General features: G+C 52.6%; 1 protein-coding gene across 13 annotated transcripts in view; it reads left to right on the top strand.

Annotated features, from left to right (window-relative positions):
* MYT1L (myelin transcription factor 1 like) overlaps positions 1–21520 on the top strand; it is a 268531-nt gene that overhangs the window by 191645 nt on the left and 55366 nt on the right. For 8 of the 13 annotated variants that reach the window (XR_014796441.1, XM_084900066.1, XM_084900057.1 and 5 more), the window contains exons 9-11: positions 8388–8722; positions 15383–16360; positions 20758–20892. Coding sequence is in view for 12 of the 13 variants with exons in the window: in XM_084900066.1 (XP_084756192.1) it covers positions 8388–8722; positions 15383–16360; positions 20758–20892 (1448 nt within the window). In the remaining variant the exon portion in view is untranslated. The remainder of the gene's footprint in view (positions 1–8387; positions 8723–15382; positions 16361–20757; positions 20893–21520) is intronic. The other 5 variants (XM_084900067.1, XM_084900065.1, XM_084900059.1 and 2 more) reach the window with 3 other exon arrangements.

Genomic DNA, 21520 nt, shown 5'->3' with positions numbered 1-21520 from the left:
GTGACTTGTGCCATCTGTGCTGGGATTCTGGCAGGAACACGGCAGCCACTGCTCAGGTGTGATGTGGGGAGAGGGGTCCTGAGGCAGCCGTGAGGGGTCAGAGGAGTGGGCCCCCTGGGCGACTGCACAGCAGCCACCAGGCACCCGCAGCCGCCGGCCCTGACCGAGCCGCCCTCCCTCGAGTATGGATCTCTGCTGGTCTGGTTCTTACTCCCACGGACAGGAGGCAGGCTCTGGGCCAGTGGCTGCTGGGCGGGTCTGCGGGCTCCGTCCTCTGAGGAGCATGGGGAGGGTGGACGGGACTGGAGGTGTGAGCCTGCCCCACCACCCGGAGTCTGCTCAGGCCTGCGCCCAGCAGCTAAGTCAGGACCTGCGTGGTGACCAGCCCTGCAGGCCGGTCCTTCGCTCCGTGTCGCAGGGCATGCGCCTGGTCCTTACCCCACACACTCAGGCTGCGAAGGAGTTGGTCGCATGGTCCTGGGAAAGCAGATTCTCTGGCCTGCCACATCAGACCCCGCACTGGAGGGGACCCAACTCCACTGCTCTTCTTGCTGTTAGTAGAGTTGGAAAGGAAACACTGTCGTCACGTTTTCATCTGAAAAGGTGTCCGTGTAAATTAGATGTTTCCAGCTGTGACCAATGAAACCTGCCTCAGGCGGGATGAAACCACGCAGCATGGTCTCCGAGGCGCAGGCGCAGGGCATCCGCACCAGGGTTCTGCTCTGCCACGGGCCCTTCTGGCAGTCCCCTGCCTCTGTGGGCTCACCTCCTCCTGGCAGAGATTGGCCTGACTGCTGCCCCCCAACATCTAGATGCTCTCAGAGGAGCGAGGAGCTTTGAGAAGCCACCGACACTGTCCTTGGAGCTCCCGCACTCCCGCCAGGCCTGCGAGGTTGCAGAGCCACCTGACCCTCGGACATGATCAACCTGGGCTTGAGCCCGAGCCTGGAGCTGGAGGCTGGTCAGCTTCCCTGAAGGCAGGGGTTCTCCAACGTCACCTAGAACTTTCTAGAAGGGCGAATTCTGGGCCCAGCCAAGACCTGCTGAATGAGAAGGTGTGGGCAGAGCCTGGCAACCTGTTCACACGAGATTTATGAAGCTGACAAGGACATGCTGAGGAGCACTGCAGGGCGCTCTGTCTGGGGAAAGGAAGGGCAGCTGGTGGGGCGGGGTTAGACCTGGTTCACATTGGGATCCCCAGAGCCATTGTGGGCACAGGTCACACACTGGTGAGGTCCAGAGGCTCTGGGCTGCTCAGTCCCCACCAGGCCCTGCCCAGCATGTGTCCTGAGCCTGAACGGAGCCATGGCCAGGAGCACACAGGTGACCTAGGCAGAGCAGCTCCACTAGAGGAAACCCGGACTTCAGCATCCCTCACCGAGAGGACTGCCTGGCCTCGGATGGTCGTTAAGAGGAACACAGGTTTCCTCTCCTGTTCAGGGAAGCGTGGAGCTCACCTGTCTAATTCAGTGCTTTTAAAGGTCCAACCCCTGTAGCGTAGTAGCCACTCTGTGGTCTGTGACCACCTCACACTGCATCTGAACCCCCACCTCACACTGCATCTGAACCCCCACCTCACACTGCATCTGACACCCCCACCTCACATTGCATCTGACACCCCCACCTCACACTGCATCTGACACCCCCACCTCACACTGCATCTGACACCCCCACCTCACACTGCATCTGACACTGCCAGAGATGAGCTCCATGTGCAAGGGGCGCATTTCCCAAAACTCTAGGGAGGAGAGAGCATCTAGGAAGAAATCCTGTTCATGAAAAAAGCATTATGATCAGCGATGGGCTCAGATCACCTGTTCGCCCCTCAGCCAATCCGATGGCTTGCTGAGCTTCTGATTGGACTGCCTGGAGCCCCTAGAGCCGACCTGAGAGCCAGACAGGACTGGGAGGGGAGGCATGGGCAGCGCCATCCATTTATCCATCCTGAGCGCTGCCCAGTCCAACCTTCCCACGCAGCAGAAAGTGAGAGCTGTGAGGGCAGGGAGGCGGAGACTGCCACCTGGGGGCCGCTGGTCCAGGAGCCAGGTCCTGTCTGTAGCTTGTGCTCTTTTCACAGGCAGGTCGGTGAGTAAATGATGGAGCAGCTACTTGGTACTGGGTCTGAGAGACTGCACCCTACAATGGAGGCGGAAGGTGTGGGATGCAGACATGGGGTCGGGTCACTCAGAGAAGACAGCAGCTCAGTTTGGCCGGCTTTATCAGACTGACCATATGTGGGACACAGTGATAGGCTGGTCACTGGACTAGGACTTCGGAAGCTTTTGGCTCCTCCTCTCTGCTCTCTCGCGATCTCTGCCACAGTGACAGCAACCTCATCAGCAGTACCCGTGAGGGGCACAGACCCGCTCGCACACCAGGGCCCCTGGACTGTGTTGTCAGTCATCGCAGCTTCCCACTCCCAGACACGCACCCCTCGCCCAGGCTCCCTTCTCCAGCCGTCTGGATGCTGATCAGATTATCACAATAAGGCCTCCCACACTGAGTGCTAATGAATTGAACTTTCCCTGGGGCGAGCCTGGTTCCTGTCACCGAGCTTCTTACATTAGCCTGATTGATTTCTAACAAAGGTGGTGTAGGCAGAGGATTGGGGCAGGAACTCAGAGCCCCTCCCACTGGGACTGGCATTACTGTGTTTAGTCCCCGTCTCTGGCCCTGGGCCGCTCATGGCCAGACTCAAGGCATGTGGCTGCTGTCCTGCCGTTCATCCGGCTGCTGTCCTGCCGTTCATCCGTTCATCTGGGAAAGGGAGGAGGATCCTGGGCTCTTCAGTTTGTTAAACACTTCAGAAAATGAACAAATGAAAAATTTGCTTTACATATTTTTTTTTTACTAATTCTCCCAGGATATTTTATTAGCAAGAAAAGCTAAAAGAAATACTGTATGGGTGCAAAGGTGACTTAAGATTCAAGATAGATAAATTCTCATTTTCTTAGATAAGGACTGGAAATTATAAAAAGAAATAATAGTAGGAAAGAGCAGCTTTTTATTAGTGTCTGCTGTGTGTGTCGCCGTGTGTCAGCATTTGCCCAGAGCGTCAGTAACCACTGCTCCATGTTTTTTCTTTGATCTTTATTCACTTTTGCTACTTCTTAACTTGTCTCATATTATGGATGTAAATTTGTATTTGCTTACATTTTTACTTAACATTATAGCATGGTTCTTTTCTGATGTCATTAAATATTTTCATAGCTGACGTCCATCCAGTGGCGATATTGTCATTTACACACCTCTTCTCTCACTGTTGGGAATCAGTTAGGCTTTTACAACGTCTCCATCTTATAAACCGTGTTTCTCTCCCTCTCTCCCTTCCTCGCTCTCTAAAATCAATTTAAAAAACACGTTAAAATGGTGCACACCCATCATATATTCGTATATGGTCACATTTCTTTGAGTTGGAATATTCATGCAACCCTTCCATTTGCACGCTAATTGTGTAAACATCCCAACCTTCAGCTACCAGCATTTTAAATATTTAACAATTGAATAATTGTTTACCAACCACAGACAGACAAAGTACCTTGTCCTAGAGCATCTGAAGAAGAGGAGTGTCATCGTATTTGAGAAAGAGGAGGGAATTTTCACCACTTTGTTTTTATGTGTTTTCTTATGTATAAGCTCCCAGGGCCAAGATGTAATTGGTAGAATCACAAATTCTTATATAGCTTGCTTCTTAGTTCTTCCTTCTTAATTATTGTAATTCAGAATAGTAATACTGGTGTAACTTCAGAAGCTTTATGGTATTACTGCTATATTAAGCATTACTGTATATAGCATTAAAAGTTACTACCGTAGTGAGCATTGCTTCAGTGTTATTACTGCAGTATTAAGTGTTGCAATGTTGTTACCACAGTATTGTGTTTATTGCAGTGTTGTTACTGCAGTACTAAGTGTTGCTGCAGTGTTGTTACTAGAGTATTAGATGTTGCTGGTGTAAAAAGTAATTACGGCAGTATTAAGTGTTGCTGCAGTGTTGTTACTGCAGTATGAAGCAGTTGCTGCAATACTGGGTGTTGCTATAGTCTTAAGTGTTATTGCAGTACTAAATACCTGCTGCCGTTATAAAGGGGAACAATCTCTTGCTGGTGATGAAGTCACAGCTGCTGCCTCAAGCATGGAATACTCTGTCTGGGATAAGTACAGAGCAGAGAGTCTGCACTGTGCTGTGAAAGGTGGCCTGGCACCTCTCTGAGGGAGAGGGTGGTCAGCTCGCAAATATTCAGAAATTGAAGTGGATACTGATGCTGTTGTCAGGGTGACCAGCAGGGTGTTTCCACCGCTTCTCTCGGGACGTGTCCCTTTAAGCTGACAGGAGTAAGATGCTTCAGACCAAGGACCATCAGAATGAGGGCACAGCTAAGTCCTCAGTGGAAGTGGTTTCCTGTCTGTGTTTGTTTCTACGCTGTTGTTGCTTGGCACAGAGGCACTTGCTGTGGGTGGGCAGTGTAGACCAGTGCTGGCCTCGTGGGTGTCGCTTAGTCTCCCGACCTTCATGCCTTTGTTTTCCGGGTGGCTCCCAAGGCTCCTCTCTGCGCAGGTCCTGTTGTTCTGGAACGTGATCTGATCCTGTCTCCCTGCAGCTAGCTCTCAGATGCACGACCACTCAGTAGCCTGCGAGCCATCGAGGTTTGCAGCTGGCATAAAAAGGTTGTATTTTATAGCCGTTTAACCGCCAGTCTTCCTGCCAAGACGTAGATTGTTGGGTGGTTCTATCATAACCTGCTCAGCATTCTTGTGTGGCAGTGGTAGATAGTGGATGTTTGTGGTCAGAAAGGAGACAGCACACACTTAGTTGAAAGCCAGATGCTGATTGAACCAAACCTAAGACAGGCAGGCCCGTGCCAAAGGGTCAGAAATATCAGCCAGCCTCATTGGTGTGGCTCGGTGAATGGAGTGTCAGCCTGCGGACTGAAGAGTCTGAGTCCGATTCCGGTCAAGGGCATTTATCTCAGTTGCAGGCTCCTCCCCAGCCTGGGCTTCGGTCAGGTATATGTAGAAGGCAACTAATCAATGTGTTTCTCTCGCATAGATGTTCCTCTCTTTCCCTCTCTCTTCCACTCTCCCTTAAAAAAAAAAAATCAGTGGAAAAATATCCTCGAGTGAGGATTAACAAACAAACCAATCAGCCAGAGTGGTCTGAACACTCCTCCCAGATGTGGGATGTGGGGATTTCGAGTGTTCCTTCTATGGCAGTTCCCAGGGCCAAGGAGGGAACAGTCATTGAGGTCAGGGGAGCATGTGAAAAGGTCAGCAATGTAAGGTGCTTTGCAAAACTGATGCTCAGTAGCTAAATGGTACAGTGTTTTGTTTTGTTTGTTGTCAAGGTTGTGGGCACCTTTAAAAACATTGTTTTTCATACGTTTATTGTCCATTTTTATATCTTCCTTGGAGAAAGGTACAGAGTTCTTAAAGGTAGAGGACCCTGAATTCTAGGCTGAGCAGGAATGACTTTAGGGAGAAAGCAGAATTTGAGATCAGCCAGTGCAGTCATGAGTGGACTTGGAAGTGTAGGTGCAGAGACGGGAGTGGGCAACCCCATGAAGGGTGGATGTGGCGTGCACAGCCCTGCAGGTGGATGGGGCAGCACCCCCTCTTCTCGTGGGCAGCGCTCGCCTCAGTCACTGCCCCTCACCGCAGACATGATGTTCACAGAGCACGGGTTTCGGAGGGTCCGCGCTCCCCACACATGCTTCCTAACTGTCTCCCGAGGCTTTGCTTTGATGCGTTCTGACCCACTGGTCGCAGAGCCCAGGAAGCGTGCAGATCTGAGCAGATTCCTGAGCCACGTGCTGTTGGACACACACAGTGGAGCCTGTCTTGTGGCCTTGGGTGTGGTTGTCATTTGGAAGTAGGACCAGGCACTGGCAGTCAGTGGGAGTGGATCTGAGAGGGACACACAGGTGTGTGCAGCTTGATTTACAGTTTACTTGACAGACACAGAGGAGCCTGAGCATCAGAGCCTGTGGGCGGTAGAGGCTCTGAAGTTGGAGACCAGCTACTTCCAAGCAGTTGAGCATTGAACCCAGTGATTAACCAAGCACAGGTGAAATACAGGGGAGTCTTCATGCTTGTGCCCGACCCTTGGCTTGGCAGCCCACCATGCGAGGTCTGAGCAGCATGTGGCCATCTTGACATGTAGGGGAAGCAGTGTCTGTGGGTGAGGAAAGACTACAACCGAACTCCCCACACAGAGCTGGATTCGTGCCACTAAAGAAGGACCCCACAGCCCGGCGGAAGAAGGGCACTGAATAGCATCACTGAAGAGCAGAGTCAGCCATGCCCCCTTCCCCAGCGCCTGGGTGATCAGGGTGAAGAGGGCCTGGTGCCCGTGCTAGCGTACCACCCTGGGCTGCAGCAGCTCTGACGCAGAAGAGACGCATCTGACAAGGTGTTGACAAGCTGAGAAGATGGAGACAGGCCATGGAGAGGTGACCACAGCCCTTATGACCCGCCGAGTCATGGCAGACCCTGGGGGAGCACAACTGCGGACTCGCTGTTAGATACCTGACTCGTCACTACGACAGGCACAGAGTGGACACACTGAACAAGGGCTCACTCCTGCCGTCCGTGATTGGCGTGACCTAGACGTGCCTGGTGGTTGGGTGGTAATTCAGAGTCGCAGTTGAGCGGCAGGCTGCCAGGAGCCAGTGTTTCTGGGCTGGACAGTCTCCTGAGGTTGTGAACTCAGGTGCTCCCCAAAACACATACAAGTCACATAAAGAAACCTCCGAGCGCTGTTCATTCCACATGAGAAATGCCTTGTACACTAGCATGTTTTCTCTGGTTTCCCTGGTCTTACATGCTGTAAGAGCGGTGCCTCTGGATGTCAGAGGCCAGCGGCATGGCCTGCATTCTGCTCTCCATCTCCATCTTCCCACCTCCCACTGCCCCACACACCTGGCCAAGCCATCCTTACATGCAGGTGCTGTGGCGACGTCAAATAGTCCCTATCCACTACACGGAAGTCCACATCCCACAGCCAGTCCACAGGGTCTGGCCTGCCTCCCTCCCACCCCTACTCCCCTCCCCACGCCACGCACCTCCATGTCCTCTGTCTCCAGAGCTGCTTCTAGTCGAGTTCCTGAAACGGTCTCCCTTCTTAGGCTCATGTCGGTGTCACCTCTGTTTTGCTTGAGATGTTGAGAAATAGCCTCTTCTCCACACATGTGTCTCCTTCAAAGCCGTTCCCAGAATCACCCTGGCAGGGCATCCCTGGCTCCCTGAACTGGCTGCTCTGGTTTTCATGACAGAGCGCCTGTTCGCATAACATCTGTCACGTCGTTGGTTCATCCAACAGCTGTTTGCCTAGTGCCCACCATGCGGCCAGCACGCGGGCGTCAGGGGAAAGGTGAGCAGTGGGTCGAAAGCAGTGGGGCTGGCTTGTCCACGTCCCCGGGCACAGGTGCCTGAGGGGCGTCTTGGGTCTCTGAGCCTGAGTCTCCAGTGCTGCTAAGAGCCCGCCCAGAGGAGGTGCCTAGACCATGTGCTGGCCGGCGAGACCGAATGCCACTTTTTCCATTGCCAGTCCAGACACAGCTCGAGGCAGGATCTCGCCCCCCCCCCCACCCCCCCGCCCGAGCTCTGAGTGCGGAGGCCACACGTCTCTGTTTAGACCATGGAGCCTGCCCACAGCCCCATGGCTGTCTTTTCTGTCTCCCCTGCTCCTCCCTGGATAGACATGGGTGTCCAGGAAGAGAGCCGTAACTAGCAACAGCTTTGGAAAACTGCTTTGGGCAAGGAGAGGTGTGAGCCTGCTGGAAAGGTCTCACCCAGGTTTGCACCAATTCCAGCACGGTTCCCTGATGACTGCCAGTCATGCAGGGCGAGCTCCGCAGTGCTGGGGGCGGGGCCGGCCTTCGGCATAGCGAGACTTGGGTGCATGTGGGTCGTTATGTCTAGAGAGTCATCATGTTCTTAGAATATACAAATCTGAAGACATGCCACGCTGTTTCATAGCATGTTTATAGTGTGCGGAACTAATTCTTTTCAAGTGAACATCATTGGATTTGTGTTGTCACAGGGTGGTATTATGCAGCCCCTGGGTTTTATAGGAACCTCGGGCTGGTGTGAGGGTGGTAGTACTGAGGGGCTGGCAGGTCAGATCTGATGTTCATGGTAACCAGACAAACCCAAACCAGGCTTCTTGGTAAGAACTCACCGGCAGATTGTGAGATGGTGGCGTACGCATGAGCGCGGGCGTGCCTTACCTCTGGCCTCTGTGCAATGTGTTCGTGCTAAACTTTGCTCTCCTGATCAAGGACTCCTGAAGCTCTGCTATTCAAAGACAGTAACCAGGTCTCCTCTCCTCCCCTCCCTTCCTCTCTCCCTCTCCCCCCCCCCGCCCCCCCCCCCCCCCCCCGCCCCAACAGTGTGTATGGCTGCCCCTTGGCTAAAAAAAGAAAAACCCAGGATAAGCAGCCCCAAGAGCCTGCTCCCAAGAGAAAGCCATTCTCGGTGAAGGCAGACAGCTCCTCGGTGGACGAGCGCTACGAGAGTGACGGGTCGGACGACACAGACGAGAAAGAAGAGGACTCGGAGGAGGACTCGGAGGATGAGGACGAGCCGAGGGAGGATGAGGAGGAGGACCGTGAGGAGGAGGAGGAGCTGGAGGAGGAGCTGGAGGACGAGGATGATGAGGACGGGGAGGACGAGGACGACGAGGAGGATGAGGAGGACGAGGAGGAGGACGAGGAGGAGGAAAACGGTAACCTTACACCCTAGCAGCTCCTGCGTGGTGACGGGCCGGTTCCTCAGTGGGAATTCCTGGTGTTGGTGTTGGTGACACTAGCGATTGCCCCATAACTAGGTCTTTCCTGCCAGTGCTGAGAATAGTGGCCACTTGCCCATCTAACTTCTGTCGTAAAGCATCCTCTGACCGGTGTCAGATGTTAGATCCCCTTCACTCCAGTCCTTACTCAGCTTGGTGCTCACAGAGCTGTGAACCCCTCTGTGTGCACTTTGATGAGCTCAGCACTGCATCCAGGAGGGACGTTCCAACCTGGTCGCTCTCTTGGCAGTGCTCGGATGCTCAACCGGGAGACGCTGTTATTGGCTAAAATGGGGCTGCTGGGTGCTTAGTCCACATGCTCCTGGGTGGGCGCTGTGGGGCCCCTGGGCTGCGACGGGTGGTAGTCTGGCCCGTCAGGTGCCAGGGCCTTTGTTCAGTGCCTTTCCTGTTGGGACAGGGAATGGACAAGCCGTCATCGTGCCCGTGCGGAGAAGCGTGTCCACTCTGAGGCACCGGTGCTGGGGGGACGCACTGTGAGCCCACTTCCCAGGGCAGAGTGTGTGTCTGGGGCAGGGATCAGGGTGGCTCTGCTCTCTCCTGTCTTCTGTAGTTTGCCTCAGAGAAATGCCAGAACATCTTTCAAAGTGAAGGGACATGTTTCCTCATGCTTCTTCCTTGAGCTCAAAGCTGTTCGGGAGACGGAGCTGGGAATGGTTGTTGCTCAGGACTAGGACGGGGTGAGCCAGGGAGTGAGCAGGCGTCTCGATCGGGGGTGAGGCGGTCATTGATCCTTCGGAGTCACGGCCGTTTATTTTGGAAAACCTGAACTTCATGGAACAGTCCAGCTTCTGACAGTGGCTGACAGCCCTTATGCAGACGATTTGCCACTCGTGTTTACAGAGGTGTACTGACATACCTGCCTGTGCATGTACACAATTCATGAATCAAGGTTCCACCCGTGGTCATGCAGAGCATGGGATGGAGACACCCGATTAGGGAACAGGGCACACAGTGGATGGCAGCCCCCAGGTCAGCCTCAGCCTAAGGGGAAGCAGTAGCTCTGCAGTAAAACGTGGGCAGCTGGAGAAGAGACCAGTTTGGCAAATTACCTCTGGGCACTGAAATGTGTGTGGTCTGGGATGAAACCATGAGTTGTTGGGGCTGATTTGTGGTTTGTAAGTGACCATGGCCTATTGCAAAGGGGTGGACTGTGCTCTTTGTGTTCTCATGCTGTTCGGCAGCAGGGGCATAAACGTTGGGAGTCGTGGTTTCCGTGTGTGAGGGTCCGTGTGGGAGAGTTGCATGTGCGTCATTGCACCAAAGGTCCCACCAGATCTCAGTGCTTCTCTCCGTCTGCTAGAATGAAACTGGCAATTGTAGTTTACTTAGGGTCTTATTTTATTTTCTTAATATATTTTTGTAGATTTCAGAGAGGAAGGGAGAGAGAGAGAGACAGAAACATCAGTAATGAGAGAGAATCATTGGATCCCTCCTGCACACCCCAAGTGGGGATGGAGCCTGCAACCTGGGCATGTGCCCTGACAGGGAATCAAACTGTCACTTCCCATAGGTCAATGCTCAACCACTGAGCCATGCCGGCTGGACAGGGTCATCCTAGATAATAAAATCCCAATATGCAAATCAACCAAAAGGCAGAACGACCTGTCGCTATGATGTGCACTGACCACTTGGGGGCAGACGCTCAACATAGCAACTGGCCCCTGGTAGTCACAGGGGGAACACCTCTCAGCCAGAAGCTGGGCTCACAGCTGCCTAGCACAGCTGCGGTGGCCCTAAGAAGTCCACCCAGGGTTCCCAGACTACAAGAAGGCAAGGCCGGGCTGGGGGACCCCCACCCCACTGCCCGAATGCCACGCACCAGGCCTCTGGTATTTTAAATAATTACTTTAAGTACAAAACAGACCGTTTTGAAAGAGCAGTCAGCAGTATTGAAATGGCTGTACAATGGGGCTCTGTAGGGCTTTTTATTCTGACTTGGAGCATCGCTGTTTGAAAGTTAGATAGCAAATCAAAGCTGATGACTCTCTTCAGAGAGCAAGGACATGGGCATGATGGCTGGTGAGCAGCACCATGAGCAGGCAGCTGCCTGGGCTTCCTGTCAGCCCCTGTGGGCCCACTCTCAGCGGGTACGGGGGTGGCACCTGAAGCTTATCGGGATGTAGGTTCCAGAAAGCAAATTCATAGATAAATAATCAATTTCTGGGTTCCTGGTTTCAGAATTCAAGCTACACATCCTGATCTCCAGGTAAGCACCTTCTAGAATAATCTATGATGTGAACATCAAGGGGCTTGCCTGGAACTAAGGGAGGCTCCGTGGTGGAAGGTGTTGCGAGTTACTGGGTGCTGCTGTGGTGAGAATCCCGCTCCGTCTCCTTGGCGAGTGTGATCGATCGAGGACTCCCTTTCAGATGCCGCCCCTGCCGCCCCGCATCCCCAGGAACACTCAGGTCACAGGCACGGCCAGGGGCTCCCTCCACAGCCCTGGGGCTGCCAGTGCTCTGCCGGGATTTCTGGTCCAAGGAAGCTGCCCCTCAGCCCCTTGGAGAAATCACTGCAGAGCCTGGTTCCTGAGGCGGTTTCTCCTGGCTTCTCTGGTGTGCTACTCTTTTCTGCGGGAAGTGGGTATTTATTTTTATTCCAAGGGCCCTCCAGCATTACAGCCACATAGGAACAAAAGGTTGCTGGCAATGGCCGTCGAGGTGGGCGCAGCGGTGGGCACTGCGGGAGGAGGTGGGGGAAGCCGCGTCCTGTCGGAGCCTCCAGGTGCTGAGGTCAGAGGCGGAGGTTGTGCTTGGTGAGTGCTGGGTCCGGGGTCATGGTTCCCTCCCTGCAGAGCTCGGGTTCTTATCATCACTTTCCCTCCCCAGAACAAGAGGGAGGACTGTCTCAGTGATTCCGTTCAGGTTACACTGAATTCACATTTAGTTAATCCAGTGATACTTACTGTCCAGCTGGCATGTCATAGGCTGTTTTTTGCATGAAAAATTTTATTTTCAGATATATTGTAATGGTCTGAGTGTGCATCTATTAAACAGAAGTTTCCTGGGCATCTGGAGATAAGAAAGTTACTACCCAGGGGTCACAGACTTCTAATAGCAGATTTTGGATTCTTGTGATTTGAGAGATACAGGTTAAGTGGATACTTAATGCCTAGTAAGTTATGGTTTACTTTCATACTCAGCCCACCTTAGATAAAAAGACAGCACCTTAGATAATATGTACATGCATGTGTACCTTAGGAGTGCACACGCACCTGCCCACAGGAGAGGACCCGGAGGAAGAACAGGGCGACCTGCTGTGCAGGCTGAGCACACTTCCTGGTGCTGCCCCACCACACTGTCTGCTTCTGAAACACGTGCAGACGTGGGCTCTCTCCTGCTGACGCTCGGAGCCTCTCAGACACTGGCTCTGCAGGGCGTGCATGTGGCCATTGGGTTCGATGGGGTGGAACTGGGAGCCTCCCGTCCTACAGGCTCGCTGGCCTCAGCACGTTGTTCTCGGGATGCAGGGACCTAAGATGGTTGGCACCTTCCCAGGAGTGCATCCAAGGGGCAGTGGAGGGAAGGTGTGGATAGTCGTGCTGAGAACCTTTTGAAAGTGGGACAGGGTTGCGCTGGGCACGGCACAGCAAGCTGAGTGGGGTCATGTGTGGTGTGGCCTCCACTGGCATGTACATCACCCAGTGTTCTGCGGCCCTCCCCTCCCCCGCTGCCGTCATTGGAAGCACTGGGCAGAGCCTGTGCCTGTGGGCCTGACTGCCCTCACTGCCCACCCACGAGACACTCCTGCACATGAGTCCAGCTGTTTTCGGGCCATTCCCTTCTGCAGGAAGTCAACTCTCTTTGAAACAAATTTAAGACAAAATCCATCCTGTATAAATTTCTCCTCACAGAAATAGTTGTGTTTTTTTAATTGTAAAATGCCCAGGGCACGTTTTCTTTCTAAAGGGCGATGCCCTGGCTGGGGTGACAACGTGCTCTGAAGACGTACGAGCGGGGCTGGGCTGTCTGTCAGACAGGGACAGCGTGAAGGCAGTGTGGGTCCGCACGGGGCCTCTGAGTCCCCAAACCCCCAGCGGGTTGTTTTCATGTTGCCTAGCCATTCATCCTCCGAGGGTTCAGGGACAGGTCCCCGCGGAAGGGGCTGTGAGATGCAGACAGACTGCAATCAGGATGTGCGCTGTCAGAATGAAGGCAGTGAGTCCGAGGCCCCGGCGGAAGCGAAGGTGGCGTACCTAGTGTGCAGGTTGCCACTGCAAGGGGCGGAGGCACGGTTGGGAGAAACAATATCGTGACTTTTTATATCTTAGAATTAATCTCTCCCTACACCCATGAAGGCGTGGCTTTAGGGAGGTTCGCACGTGGATGTGGTGAAGTGTGTGGCTGTATGACTTCTAATTGAGTGAAGGCAGAGTTAGACATTTCTAGATATCAGTGGGTGATAAAAACTTCCTTCATACAAACTAATTTTATATAATCACAAAATATAATTACATCTTATGTCAGACACTTTGATACAAGCCAGAAAGCTCGCTGAGAATATAATGGCATGTACATTCGAGATGCAAGGAGCAGGCTTAGAACATGGGGTAATCTTTGCTCCGTGATAGGAGAAATCAAAGATGTAGGAGAATAAGTCTCCCATGGCTTCTTCCATTTGCCTCTAAGGTCTGTATGAAGGAATTGCCAGGCTATCTGCCTTGTTTTGTTAATTCGGTTTTTATTCCAGAGGCTAGTTTGTCAGCTTTTAGTTTAAAGCCCGGGGACAAGGCCATCTTCCCGCACTGAGCAGACCCTTGTCTTGGGCAAGTCCCAGATGCTCCGGGCCCTCCTTTGGCTTCCCAACTAAGGACGGTGACTCTTGCCCTTCAGTCACCTCTTGTCTTGCTCCAAAGCTTAGAGAAGTCACCCTCCAGACGGTGCTCTTGAGAAGTGAGCGGCTCAGAACTGTGAGGCAGCATTGTAGGGGGGGCTGTGACGCCCTCTGTTCTCCATGCACTCGCTCCAGCTCCCTGTGAGGCCGTGGTCTGTGCAGCAAATGTATTACGTGTGTTAAAGCTGCATTGACATGAAAGATGCAGACCATCATTACTGCTCATCTCAAAAAAATGGGGTGCATTCTCTATGTCCCCACAAGGCTTCTCCTGCGTCTGTGGTTGAGGTGCCTCCCTCAGGCATCCGTTGGGACTGCGTATCTCCCTCGGGAAGATGCTGGTAGGAACGAGCCAGGAGCGGGACTGCTTTTGCAGTAGACGGTTGGTGATGCTCTATGACTAATGCGGCAAATTTGATCTGCTGATGTTTAGACGGATGTGTTAGGTGTTGAAGTGTGTGGGCTAGAGAGGTGTTTTCTGTTATTAACGTGTGGAAGTACAAATCTGTTCCCAAAGAAAGGGCTTCCTGAGGGACGGAGGGCAGGAACCCCTGGAGCGCGCCCTGGGTGCCGGGCCTGCTCCTGGCACAGGGAGTGCCCGCCGGCCGCGTCCCTCCTTCCTTCCGCTCACTAGTGAGCTTCCCACGATCTCTCACGCTGCTGTTTAATCATAGAAGCAAAGAACAGGTGTGACAGTGCAGCTCCCACACCCCCTCTCCGTCTCCGGGCGGGAGGGGCCCAGGGGAGAAGGCCCCTCACCCCGTCTCCATGCGGTGAGCGCAGAGCGGCTGCGCAGCTGGAGAGGTGCATCCCGGTGGCCTATCGGAGTCGGACAGGACGTGCTCCAGGTGCAATGTAGCCGTTTAGGTTGTTTTTTAACGTGGTTCTTTTCTAAACAGTTTCCTAAATAGTTTTTGAGACTAGATATGACAGTTAGTCACACATTATTTCTCCCTGCTCACCTGAATTCTCCTGAGGCCGTGAGGGTGACTGTCACTGGGCTGCATGTCAGGCAGAGGCTGTGCTGGATGTGGTTCCGAGGCACCAGCCCCTCAGTCCTGCTGTTCACAGGCTGGTGGTCACCGTGAACCTCCTCCCTCCAGTCCTCAGGCCCACTGAGTCCCTGCACGGGATTCCCAGTGAGTCAGACTCTATTTCTGAATCTTACTGTGGCAATCCTGCTGCTTCACTGTGCCTCCTGATAAATTACCTCCAAAGTCAGAATCGCTCTTAACTCAGCTCAAACCTGCGCTCTGACCCGAGTGCAGAGGAGGTGTGCCCGCAGTGTGAGTCCTCGGCCCAGGCTTTCCTCGTGCCGCCTGAGCGCCCCCGGGAAGCAGACCCTTCGAAAGAGCCGCTGCGCACATCGTTTACGAGCTGACACCGGGACGCTCGTGGACCCACAAAGCCAGCGCTGATGAGTGTAATGTGGCGTATCTGGTTAGGCTGCAGTAAATAAAGCCAATAAAGAAAAGTCATTCTCAAACTCAGCAGCAGTGAGAAGTTAATGTTTTAAATTTTTTAAGATTAATGAAGGAGGTCAATAGTGAATGTAAGTTGTGAACGGCTCTCGTCGAGCAGTCTGTGTCGTCATGCCGACACGCAGGGACCTCAGGTCTGTGGTGTGTAGGGTTGACGGCAGTTAGCTTGCGGTCCGTGCTGTTGTCGCTGAGCTTCACATTCTAGCCACCACTTTTTTCTTTTCTGTTCTTTTTTGTCCTTTTCCTTTCACTTTCTTTGCAGAAGACCATCAAATGAATTGCCACAATAGTCGATTAATGCAAGACCCAGAAAAGGATGATAATAACAATGATGAGTATGACAACTATGACGAGCTGGTGGCCAAGTCCCTGTTGAACCTTGGCAAGATTGCTGAGGACGCAGCATACCGGGCCCGCACGGAGTCCGAGATGAACAGCAACACCTCCAATAGCCTGGAAGACGACAGCGACAAGAACGAGAGCCTGGGGCGCAAAGGCGAGTTGAGTCTGGACTTGGACAGTGACGTCGTTAGGGAAACAGTGGACTCCCTCAAGCTGCTGGCACAAGGGCACGGGGTGGTGCTGGCGGAGAACATGAGCGACAGGGGCTACGCAGACACCATGCAGCAGCAGGACAGCCGGAACATGAACTATGTGATGCTGGGGAAGCCCCTGAACAACGGGCTGGGGGAGAAGATGGTGGAGGAGAGCGACGAGGAGGTGTGTCTGAGCAGCCTGGAGTGCCTGCGCAACCAGTGCTTCGACCTGGCCCGCAAGCTGAGCGAGACCAGCCCGCAGGACAGGAACCCACAGCCCAGCCTCAGCGGCCGTCCACACATCCGGCCAGAGGACGACTTCCCGGGCAGGACGCCAGACAGGAGCTACTCGGACATGATGAACCTGATGAGGCTCGAGGAGCAGCTGAGCCCCAGGTCGAGGACTCTCTCCAGCTGCGCAAAGGAGGACGGGTACCACGAGAGAGACGACGACACGGCCTCTGTCACTTCCGACAGGTCCGAGGAGGTGTTCGACATGACCAAGGGCAACCTGACCCTCCTGGAGAAAGCCATCGCTCTGGAGACGGAGCGGGCCAAGGCCATGCGGGAGAAGATGGCCCTGGAGGCTGGCCGGCGGGACAGCATGAGGTCGTACGAGGAGCAGTCGCCAAGACAGCTGCCCGGGGAGGAGAGAAAGCCCAAGCCCAGCGACAGCCATGTCAAAAAGCCATACTATGGTAAAGGTAATATTTCTACCTACGTAAGTTCCTTGGGAAAACGTGAACCTGAACAAAGGCTGTTGATGTGGTCACAATTAAGTGTGCATCACAGTAAACTGTATCTCTAATGCATGTTTCTTAGGGTTGATTCCAGAGTTACATATTGTGCTATGGTTCTGAAGACAGATAAAACGCCTGAGATATACACAGCGCAGCTCAGTTTCCTATTAGCAGAGCAGATGAATAGCAGGGTGTTTCAGAGGGAAAGGCATGTCTTGGTGCACGAGATAGAAGCTATCAGGATGAGCTGTGATCGTATACGTGAACCACAGTCTGAGGGCGAGGATTTGTGCAGTCAGTAGGGGTGGAGCGTGCATCTTCTAACCTGGATTTGGTAGGTGACATCACGATTTATAAAATTACCATCGAGTGACAGTTATTGATAAAACCTCCCCCATAGAAAACATCCCTGAGAGAAATTGAACAGTAACAGAATGACCGATAGCGTAAGACAAGGGCAGGCACTGCACATTAATTATCGTAGGTGCTTGGCGGCTGGAGCCATTGGCTATGCAGGGCGTGTGTGTCCCAGGCTGAGATCAATAGCAGTTTCCACACAGAATCGCTCCCCTCACTGATCTTGTTCAGTGTGGAAACAATTGTGGGGTCATTTTGTCATAAAACACTCAGAGCCTCCTAGTGTGGAACTGTTAGTGGGTTCTTATTTATGAGGTATGTGAGCACATGTTTGCATACATCTCTGTTTAATTACATACATATTAGTCACTGTGTTAATATGTATATTCTAACCTGAGCCATTGACTTCCTGTTCGAGAACAGCTGTGTCTGCTCTCAGAAGGAGGCAGGTCATAGGTGAGCTTCACATAGAACTTGGGCACTGGGCCAATTTAAGTTAGATGCTTAGACCTCAGGAAGCCACTTACAGAATGAAATTGGTGATTCCATAAGTCCTTCCCAACGAGCCCCAAACAGACCCTCTGTGCTCTGTCCTGTTCTGTGCCTTAGAAGCACTGAGCTCCTCCCATGGATCTGACAGTGAGGTTCAGGAATTTGGTTTGAAAATCAGTTGCTATGTAAACGTCAAAGGATAAGAAAACCTCCTTTTTCTGCTGTGACATAGTGTGTATTCTCCTCTCAATGTGCACGCAGCCCAGCCGCACGTGGGCAGCACTACTCCAGGCCCCAGGGCACGGCCTGAGCCAGAGGAAGGCAGCTCCTGACCCGAATCGAGCCCGGTGTCAACTCAGTGATGTGGTGCAGGCAGAGCCTTGGCAGGTGTGGACGTGAGGAAGGGGTTGGGCTCAGGCCACAGAGGGTAGCTCAGCGAAGCCTCGGGCTGGCTTTGGTGCTGTAAAGACAAGACAGGTGGCATGTACGTTGTGACTATAGTGGAGTCTGTTAGAAATTGGTAGATGTTTGAGAATCATCTCAACATTTTAGGAAGAAATAGTGTCTCTGCCATGGGCTTGCTCGGGTGGCCACGCGCCAGGTTCTGATCGAGACGGCTGCAGAGTGGACTGTGGCGGGCTCCGCACAGAGGGCACAGCCAAGTGCCAGGAAGCCGTGGGCACTTTGGGCATCCCTCCTGTGGTTTCTGTGGCTCCTTTAAGCCCAGAGCTTCTGTAGATATTGACTCATTTTGTTTTGTTACAGTTGCTTTGTATGGTTTTTGTTTTTTGTAAGAAATGGAATTCAATGGCCCGCTTCCCCTGAATCAGTGGGGCTGGGGTGGGCACGAACAGTAAAGCTGAGAATTGCTCTCCCCTAGGTGGGGAGTGTGGGACTTGGACTCTCCAGACAAGCTGGAGGGCATGGACCCTGCCTCTGCCCAGCTGTTCAGATCTTCTTTCCCAGTCAGTGTGTCCCCATCGTCCCCAGTTTCTTGTAAAGATGCCACAGTTCTGTCAGAGCCAAATTAATGTGGCCAGGCAGGACCGAAGAGATGAACGCCCTTGTTTAAAAAGGTAGCTTCTCATCAGCGCGGCCAGGCATCCTCCAGGCAGAGCATCCGCAGTCTGTTCCCGGCTCCTCGCTATTTTATTAAAGAGGAAGGGAACACACGTACCAGTTCTCATGTATACGCAATCTTCTCAAAATGTTGTAAATGATAAACCAGTAACCTTTCCAGAATCCTGAGCTAAGACAAAAGAGGTTCATCCTGAAATGCCTTTGTCTGCTCCCTACGCCTCACTGGACGGGTGCAGGAGCAGGCTGAGCCCGGCGCTCCGGTCTCTTGGGTGGTGCGGAGAACTGTTGGTTTGCTTGCTTGCTGGGTTGTTTTGTGTTTGCTCCAGTGTTTGCCTTCAAGTCGAATTGGGATTGCACGAGAGAAGGAAGCCAGGGGGGTAGTGGTGAGGGCGAGCGGCAGCCCAGCCCGGCTTACACATCGAGAGGAGATTATGCCGTGTCTTCCAGCACCTGAGGCCGTCGGAGCCACACCATGTCTGCACACCTGAGCTTGACTTCAGAATGCTTTCAAAATCTGTGCGTGATTTGTTAGGAAATCTTAGGTGTCCTGATGAAAAAGAGACAATTATTAATAATAGTTAAAAGTTACACTTTGTCCTTTAAAGTCATTTATGTCTAGGTTATGACCTTAATCAACATTTTCCTATGAAACTGTTACTGTGTGCTTTGGTATTTACATTAATTAATGCATACCGAGTTCCTATGAGATTACACACAAGGCAGTGACATGCTAGGCTTCAGGGTTGCACGTAGGAGACATCCTGCATGACATCTCAATGTTGACATTCCAATAGCCTGTTTTTAGTTTTGTCTTCAGCGACTACAACCCCCAGTAGTTCAGGAAGCAGCAGACAGCATCACTAGAACGCACCAGCATCAGCGCTGGTTTTACAGAGTACAGGCCCGGGAGAGCCAGTTCCATAGAGCAGTGCACTAGCCAACAAGTAAATGGTTTCTTATGGAAACAAAGGGTTTAGTTTAGACATCCCTGCGAACCCTTTGTCTATTTCCCTTCACATGAAGGACTCAAGGGAAAGTCCTTTAGGCTTTTAAAAGTTTTAAGCCAGGGTTTTTTCTTTATATAAAATGAATACTAACCAAAAGTAAAACATGACTCTCACAGTCATGATTGGTTTGATTAGTAAAATCTATAATAATAAAAGCATAATATGCTAATTAGACCGGTTGACTTTCCAGACAAAGCTGGGGCTGTAAGGGAAGCCTTGGTCCCGGGTGCCTGCCATTGGCCAGAGAGAAGCCCGGGTCCTAGGTGCCAGAGGGAAGCCGGAGCCGGCAGCTGGGGGAAGGAAGGTCTACTCTTGCACGAATTTCATGTAATCCCACAGCCAACCTCCCGCTGTCCCCCCTTCCCCCCTCCCTGGCCAGCTGGCCAGCCCCAATCGGCCCTGAGCAGGACTGGGCGAGACAAACCAGATTATCCCTGATTGCCGGCCAGGCCAAGGGACCCCACCCGTGCACGAATTCGTATACCGGGCCTCTAGTATTAATATAAAAGCACCGAACCCCTGGACCGAGTCATAGTGCTCACTATCTGTTGATAATCTGCACACCTGGCTTTCAGAAGCAATATTTTGCACACTCATGGTGTTGTTTGGTCTGAGCTTTAACTTAGACTGTTTCTCGAATTATTTTCTGCATGTTTATGCACTGGGTCCATCTGGGCATAGAAATAAATGTGAGCAGTATGGCTGCATTTCTGCCTCGGGCTCCTCCCCAGCAGCTGCAGAGCCGCTGACCTGCGTGCACGTGTCCCATCCCAGGGCTTCCTCAGTCCCGTGAACGCAGAGGAGCCACCCGGCGCCTGCGGCAGCACTGGGACAGCTCTGAGCGCACGTCCCGTCAGGCGGGTCCCACCTCTGGGGTCATTTGCTTGCAGTGCCTTCTGAGAGTTCAGCTTATTTCAGAAAACCTCTAAATTGACGTGCTCCCTAGCAGTGCTGCAGAGAGTACATTTCAATACCAGCAGACCTGTCCCTTGTGCTGTCTGCAATCAGGCACTCCACAAGACAGCCGTCTGCCAAAGGGTGTCTGATGGCAGGACCCACAGTTGAATTTCACAGCAATTGGGCAACCACCATGGTGTGGCTTTGTTCTCTGAGAAGGTCACTGTCTCATTCCGTTGGTTTCTGTGAGCTTGTCATGTAACACACGGGAAACAATCAGAGTGCAGTAGGGAAGTAGTCTTGTCTTCTTTAGCACGGAAAGGAAGGTGTTTTATGATTCGTGATTACACTGTTTAAGGTCAGAAATCACGCCAAGCCAAAGACCTACGCAAAAACCCGATGCCACGGCCGTCTCCCTGCCACCTGCTTTGTCTCTTGACTCATCAAGGTCTCTTCAGAGTGTGAAGTGATCACATGGTCTTCAGTGGGTAAAGGATTCACTCTCTTGACACCTGTTGTCGCTTTTAGATCCCTCGAGAGCAGAAAAGAAAGAGAGCAAGTGTCCAACCCCAGGGTGCGATGGAACTGGCCACGTAACTGGGCTGTACCCGCATCACCGCAGCCTGTCCGGATGCCCGCACAAAGATAGGGTCCCTCCGGAAAGTAAGTCTGCCTCACCGATCCCGCACACACCGACGGCCCCTCTGTCATCTCTTGCCTCTGTCATTTCCATCTGTCCTGATGGGCAGCCCCTCGTGCAAGTGCACACGGGGCCAGCAGGCTCGGGAGCTCACCCTCCAGCGGGCAGCATTTCCCGTGTCCTTCCTGCGGGACTGCCTAGGATGGAGCTGACACCAGGCTTCCTTGGCCCCAGGCAGGCCTGGCCTCCAGGCCGCAGCTCACTCTGACCTGCTCTGAGCCTCGGGCAGTCTCCACCAGCGCAGAGCTGAGTGCAGACGGTCCCACATCCCTTCCAGCTTGAAGCTGTGGGAGCCTTGAGGAAACCCCTTCTCTGGACCCATTATGCGTAAATGTCCATCAGTGTTTCTATTTGTATTTTACTGCATTTTATTCCAAAAGTCTGTTTCATGTCATAGTTGTCCCACCATTTCCACACAATAAAATCTTAAGTGAGGAGGTTACGCAGGTGGTTTTGATCCCACACATTGATTTTAATCAGTTAGGTTCTGAGAATATGCAATAAATTTTTTAAAAAACAACTAAGTTTTTTTTAGAACTGAACCAATGTGCACATTTTAATTTTTCTCGCAGCACATGAAGTATTCCAATT

This window comes from Pipistrellus hanaki, assembly GCF_964339955.1.
Source record: "Pipistrellus hanaki genome assembly, chromosome: 12".
In the NCBI taxonomy this organism is placed as follows: domain Eukaryota; kingdom Metazoa; phylum Chordata; class Mammalia; order Chiroptera; family Vespertilionidae; genus Pipistrellus; species Pipistrellus hanaki.
This window is presented reverse-complemented; position numbering and strand designations above follow the sequence as displayed.